The sequence below is a fragment of the Serinus canaria genome, chromosome 9, assembly GCF_022539315.1.
Source record: "Serinus canaria isolate serCan28SL12 chromosome 9, serCan2020, whole genome shotgun sequence".
Taxonomy (NCBI): Eukaryota; Metazoa; Chordata; class Aves; order Passeriformes; family Fringillidae; genus Serinus; species Serinus canaria.
This window is the reverse complement of record NC_066323.1, coordinates 12,130,077-12,136,908: the sequence shown is the minus strand read 5'-3', so window position 1 is coordinate 12,136,908 and position 6,832 is coordinate 12,130,077. Positions and strand designations below refer to the sequence as shown.

At 45.4% G+C, this 6,832-nt stretch overlaps 1 protein-coding gene across 2 annotated transcripts in view; it reads right to left on the bottom strand.

Moving 5' to 3' along the window:
* Positions 1-482: 482 nt before the first annotated feature.
* The window catches only part of BDH1 (3-hydroxybutyrate dehydrogenase 1), a 13,395-nt gene continuing 7,045 nt past the window's right edge, over positions 483-6,832 (bottom strand). The window contains exons 5-8 of one of the 2 annotated variants that reach the window (XM_050977954.1): positions 5,305-5,446; positions 3,658-3,810; positions 1,812-2,306; positions 483-1,528 (exon numbers count right to left, since the gene is read on the bottom strand). In XM_050977954.1, coding sequence (XP_050833911.1) covers positions 1,837-2,306; positions 3,658-3,810; positions 5,305-5,446 — 765 coding nt within the window. In that variant the 3' untranslated portion in view covers positions 483-1,528; positions 1,812-1,836. Of the gene's footprint in view, positions 2,307-3,657; positions 3,811-5,304; positions 5,447-6,832 lie in introns of both variants that reach the window. The other variant, XM_030226999.2, reaches the window with a different exon arrangement.

Sequence of the window (6,832 nt, the reverse complement as noted above, 5' to 3'; positions counted from 1 at the left end):
AATAAGTTTTGCAGCTTTAAAACTTAATCTGAGAGTGAAAGGGGGGAGAAGGCGAAGTGGTGCAATGTCTGAGTCTCTCTCCAGTCCGTCCAGTCTCTCTCTGGAATTTATTTGAGATCTGTTAGTGACCTGGTGTGTGCTACCCTGCTGAATCACTGCTACTAACCTCCCCTCTTCAGAGCTCAGTTTCCTTCCCTGATCCCTTAGGAATAATCCATAATAATCCTTTGTAATCTGCAAGAGTCCACTCCAAATGCAGGTTTAAGAGCTGTGAATACACAGAGTCCAGGCATCTCTGTCACAAGATGCAGGACACAGCTGGTACTCCTACACAAGTCTTGCAATATCCAGTACAGCCATGAAGGGCTCAAGACTGCAAATGAGCCTCTGAACGACGTGTGTGTAAAGGCATGAACCTCACCACTACAGCATGAGAGCCTTCACCTTATTTATTTCAAAAATAAAGAGAGGGAGCCTCTGAATTTTGTTACCATTCATGTGTACATTTATTAAGCCAAAGGAGTTTGATCATGTCACAGTATGTTACTAGAGTACATGAAATCTTTTCTTTTCAACTTCACTAACAATGGTCATTAATTACTTTTTACTTTTGACTTTCAAGCTTAAAAAAATTTCCTCTTTCTAAATTCCTCATGAAAGGCTCTTTTTTTTTTTCCTTTTCTTTTCTTAAAGTACAAAACAAATGTTTCTCAGATATGTAAACAACCATAATGGAAATGAGACTGCTCCTAAAGTTAACATTATTGTTATGGATGGTCTGATAATCTATGTCATGTGGCATGTATTTCAGCTCAGTGACTCCTTCAATGGAAGTTATGATTGTTATCACCTGTGCTGCAGTACTGGAGGCCTGGTCAGGGTTAAGGCCCTTCTGTGCAAGCTGCTGTACAAATACTTGGCTGTAACTGAGGTCCCTGCAGAGAAGGGCATTCACTCATGTGCCTGTAACCCTCTCTGCTCCATCTGCTCCACAATGGAGCTCAAGGAAACTCCTCTCCAAGCTCACTCTGGAGTTCATGTTCAGATACTGTGAAGAGAAGGGAAATGTCACTGCAGGCCAATCCTGACACCTGCAGTCCTGTGCGTAAAGCTGCTCACAGTTATGGGAATGCTCATATGAGTAAGGAACTCCTGTGGTGAAAGTCTGCAAGGCTGAGTCCCTGGGACGTTGGACTCCTTTGCAAGAAAGCAATCGAGAAAAGCAGACTGGTTCCTTTTCTCTAGGGTTTCATCAGTATAATTCTAAGAGAGAAAGGGATGGGGTCAGTTGCTCAGTTTCAGCACCTTGAGCATTTTGAGTTCTGATCCCCAAGTTAAAGAAGTCTCTGCTTTGCCTTGGGCTGCTGTGACCAGGCCTGGAAAAGTCAGTTGGACGTTCTTTGTCATGAGGAAGCAGTGGTTTGCCATTAGAGCATGGAGGGATTCTGTTCTATGGTGTGGAGGCTGCATCCTAGGCAGGAACTGTGAAGATTGTGTTTGGCCATCAGCAGAAATTATTCTGAAAAAGCTTGAGAGCAATTGCAGTTTAAATAATGATTACAGCTTCATATTTGAGGTGAAAAAAGAAAGGATTACATGAAATAAATAGCAATAAAATCATTGTCCCTGCACAAACATAACATATTCCTGCCTATGAAACATCCCTTGCAAATTACTGCCTTTTAGGTTACGTCAGATATTTAAATGAACCCTTTAGAGCTAAAATACAGTACTCTGAAATGAGGTTAGAAAAATTTAAAAAGGACTAATGGGAAGTGTGTACAAAGCTCTCTTTAAAACAAATTTCCCACCTGGATAGCTTATGAGCGTGAGACCTCAGTAGACGTAGAGCCGGTCTGCGATGGCAGCGGGCATGTGGGTCATGATCTGCATGCGCAGCCACCAGTAGTAATCCATGGGGTGGTAGCGGGTGTAGGGGGTTGTGGAGGTGAGCGCGTGCGCCACGCTCTCGATGACTGGCGACGTGTCCCTGGAGCCGCTGTTGCAGTACGACTCCATCTTGCTGACCTGCTCATCGAAGTACTTCCTGCCGTAGTCCTTGCGCACGATCTCGGGGAGCTCGTCCCACATCTTGTCGGCGATGGCTTTGATGCGCTCGGGGCTGTACAGGTTGGTGCCCGCGATGAAGTTGCCGGGCTCCACGATGCTGACCATGACGCCCTGGGGCTGCATCTCGTAGCGCAGGCAGTCGGAGAAGGCTTCCACACCAAACTTGGTGATGCAGTAGGGTGAGCGGGCGGGGCTGCCCATCCGCCCCATCATGCTGCTGATGTTCACCACACGACCTAGGCAGTGCCGGGCAGAGCACAGCTCAGCTACGGTACCTGGCCTGGAGCAGGTACCTGGTACACACCACCCAACACATTCCTCAACGTGCACCCACCCACCTGCCCACTGCCCGCTGCCTGGCAGACTCACTCATGGCTCTGCCTGAGCAGTGCGGTCCTAGGCAATGGCCTTCAGGTTTGTGCTCCTTGGCTCATTCTACCCAAGGGAACAGGCACATGCTGCCACACAAAGCTCAGTGCTCTGGGGAACACAGGAGAGGCTGGACAAAGCCTGCATGGGGGGAAACAGGATTGCTCAGCAGCAATTTGGACTGAGCTCAGACAAGTAAAAGCAGGAACAAGGAAAGGCTCTGGCACCAAAGCTGAGCTTTTTTATTTGCAAATCAAAGGCCAGTGGTGGCTCAGAGTGTCTGCTTCTCAAAATGGAATAAATTGTTCCTGTACCACCAATGGGCAGAGCAGCTGAAGTCCACTGCACTCTTCCATATGACAACTTGGTTATGGCTCCAGGAACGGAGGCCTTTCTCCCTTACAGAAGCAACCATTTGGGCTGGGGAAAATGCTGGTGAGAGGCTGTGGATGCTGCAGTCTAGGCAAAGGTTGGAGTTCTCTGCACTTACTACCAGGGCTCACTGCTAAGTTGTGTTAGAAAGAGAAACTTTGACCTCAGAAGTGGATAACCTTCCATGGCGGAAGAAGGGCTGCCTAGGCCACATCCAGCCCAGGTCTGCAGCACAGGGCAATATTGTTAATGCTTGTGGATGCCTCAAGAGTGAAAAATACTCTCATTTAGTCAGGCAGTAGGGTCTAGCACAGGAAAGCTTTTGCCTCTTTATGCTGAGACCCATGCAAGCTCCAGGTCTGCATGCTTTGCTGTACAACCCCCTCTTTTCCTAAATCACAGGCTCCCAGAGTAACAATGCAAAATAACAACTTCCCTGCAAGAAGCTTTTTGCACTGCTTTTGCACAGCTTTCTGCCCACCCTGCCACAGCTGATCTTTATATAGCAGGGAGGAATGCTCCTGGCACTGTAATTTATTGTGAGCTGCAATTTCTGAACAGGTAAAAGAAGACATAATGGATTAGATCTTGTGTGGGATGTTGCAGGAGAAGGCAGCACATATGGAAAGAGAAAGAACTGGTTTTCAGGCCTGCTGCCTTGCTGTGTAACTCAGAGAGGTGAGGCAATCCGTGTGTCTGCTGGGGACCACACTGTATCTCTGAGGGCAGGAAGGTGTCAATGGTGCAGAGAGAAGTGCCACAGACCTTCTGGCCTCTAACACAACAAGATGTGGCAGGATGGGGGACCTGCTACAAGGAGAGCCAGTCAGGAGCTCTGCCACTCACCCTTAGACCTCCGGATGAGCGGGAGGAAAGCCTTGGTGGTTCGCACAGTCCCCCACAGGTTCACTTCAGCTACCTCCATGTACGTGTCCATGCTAGTGAATTCAACTTCTCCAAATGTGGAGATCCCAGCATTGTTAACCAGCCCCCAGAGCCCTACAAGACAAAATCAAGCACCATTAGTTGTGCTAATAGGTTATGAAACCACACAACAGAGCTTTTCATTATGACTTATGATGGTGAAGACCAGACAGAAGAGAGTCCAGAGCACACTTCAGTCTCCTGAGAAAATAGAACCACCATGGAGATCTGCCTGTGCCACCCAACACTGCAGCCACAAAGTACTGTGAATGAGGCTTCCCAGAAGTTCTGAGCCAGCAGAGAACTTCAGCTTTGTCTAAGCTGTTCTCCTTGCCACTCTTTTTTTATCCATCATAATTTTTAAAAAGAAGGAAAATATATAATGCAAATAATAAGAACAGGAATGACCTTGTAAGAAGCAAAAGAGTAATTCTTTCAAAGTAAAATCCCTTCTGTCACCATAAGAACTAGAGTGTCTGCAGCGCTGGGAAGGAGGATGTAGGCATGGGTGAGCATGCATGCCATGGCCTCTCCCTTTCATTCTGCTGCAGCCAAAATGGAAATAACTGAAGCTACCTACTCATTTGGCAATAAAAGATTAAAATGGAATTTTGAATACAATGAACAAATTTCATATAATATTCTAATTGTACAGGAAACATGCTGAGAAAAGTCTGAGAAAGGCTTCTGCCTGTCATTTAGAAAAACTCACTTTTAACTGTTGACTGACTGTGTCCAGATCTGTGTTACCCCGGAAAGGCAACTTCATCCTGGCCTGTGCTTGAGAATACAGAGCTAGAAAACTTAATTTATATAGAAGATCTATGTGTAAAAGTTAAATACAAAGAAATCAAAAGAAATTGGTTTGCAAAATCCAAACCAAAACATTACTGATTGTTCTGCTTATAACAATCTTCTGTTGAATGTGGATATCCTTTAGGAGGAAAATGTACTTCAGAGGGTGGAAAGGTTTCAGAAATGTATGAGCAAAGGCAATTTTCACAGTACTGGAGCAGAATTTGCTGCTCACCTCAGTAGAATGAAGTAGGCAGGCTAAGAAAGTCAGTACAGCTATTCCCTGAACTCTAAATGGTAGTATCTACAATAGCATTAATGATACCCAGCTGGCTTCATGGGAAATTCTTTGGAAAACCTCTCAATTTCCTTTGCCTTTTGAAAGAGTAGGGGACACGTTTCCATCTGTAATTCCCAATCTTTGGGCACAGGGCAGGTTTTATGACAGAAAGAGAGTCACAATAAACTTCAGTTCACAGGAACAAAGAACTAATCCCAGAGCCTTGAACACCACTCTGGTTTTTGCCAAGGTCCCTACAGGAGCTAGTGGAGAACAAAGCAGTTTTCTTCATAGATGCTGTATGAAGTGGGAAGCTCCTTTCTGACATGGTACAATATTCAAACAGGCCATTTGCTCTGCCCTGCTGCTCCTCAAAGATTTGTGTCCTTCAATCACATGCTCAGCTTTTGAAATATGCCCTGACAATGCTCTCAGAGCCCAGCCAAGGAAGCTCCTGTCTCTCTGCTGCCTCAGAGCCCATTGCACACACCCACCTTTCTCTGGGTCCTCGAGGCTGCTCTGCACATGCTCCACTGCCCGGTCCATTTCTTTGCTGTCACAGACGTTGAGCTGGACAGTTCTCATTCGGTCACTCTTCATGGCATCCAGCTCCTTGGAGCCACCCTCTCCCTTGTCCTAGAGGGGAAGAAAGTGCTGGTTTCAATCTGGCTAAAGAGCTGTGCAGAATATCAAACGCCTACCAAGTATCAAATCAAGCAAAAGAGAGCACAGGGCAGTCACAGAATATTCAGGACAGTCCTGCAGCCCTAGGAAGAAGGGGAGCAGACAGGACTGGTCCTGCAGAACACCATTCCTCAAGCATCTCCATCTGACCATGAATCCTGTACCAAGTCAGTTGGTACAAACTGCTTTAACCACCAAGTAAGCAGTCAGAAGTGGATCTGCTGCAGCAAGGCACCCAGCAAGCACCCCCTGCTCAGTATAAGTTCCTGCACTCTTGATCTACAGCAAGGACATGGCATTCCTAAGAACTGTGCATTCCCTGAGGACACCGTGGCTCCCCAAGCAGCAGTCTGCTCCTGATGTGCAGGTGTGCTGTGAAAAACAAACCCATGGAAGTGACACTAAAGTTTCAGAGTAATTTCCTCTATGTCAGGGCTAGGTCAAATATATCCAAGCCAAAGATTATGTTCATTTTTTATCTAGTTTCATCTAGCATCTAAAAACATCAAGCTTTTTCTGCTGCTAAAATCATCACCAGCAATAATTATACTCTGATCAGAATTCTGCTTATGATTTTGCTAGAGAAGCCTGTAGTACAGTGAAAAATTAGCTCTGTCTCCTGGAGTTGTTTTTCTTTTACAGAAAGTATAATAGCCTGAAGACACATGTGAGGCCACTCAGCTAACTAAAGAGCTTTGGCATTTGCCAGTGTTTTCTGATGACAACTGCTGTTACCATTCTTGGCATGGCCACACAGATTTTGGAACATGGTGTGTGAGTTCAGCTAAAGAAGCAATATTTAATTACAGAGGGATACTGCAAAGCTTTCTGCTGATTTTTCTGTGAGGAAGTAAATACTGATCAAAGTCTAAAAGACTTCTGGCATGCTGCTGCATGTCAGCTTATGCTGAAATTGTCAGAGGCCAAGATTTTCCATGAACATGCAGTCAGTAGAAAAAGTACTGAAGACAACAAAAATAGAAGGGAGGTTTCAGTAACTGTTAGGTATGTCCACTGAAATTGTGGCTTTTTAGCAGCTCAGACAGAAGAAATGAAACACATAAGTAACTTTGCAACTCTGAAGTTTTTGACTTCAAAACCACAGAGGCAGGCTATTACTCTAAACAGTGTTTTTTAAGTTTGCAGTGTTCTTATAGTCTCTAATGCTGCTCTTCCGTTACAAAAGCTAAGTAGAAGCTAATTATCTGTCAAAAAAGTACTTATCTACCCTCTGTCTTGAGCCCTTTCAAAAGGCAGCAGTTTGTACCAGGTGTCCTGTTCTGCTGTGAGGCCTGTAGAGGGAGCCCAGGTTAACAAATAAATCTTTGACCCAACACT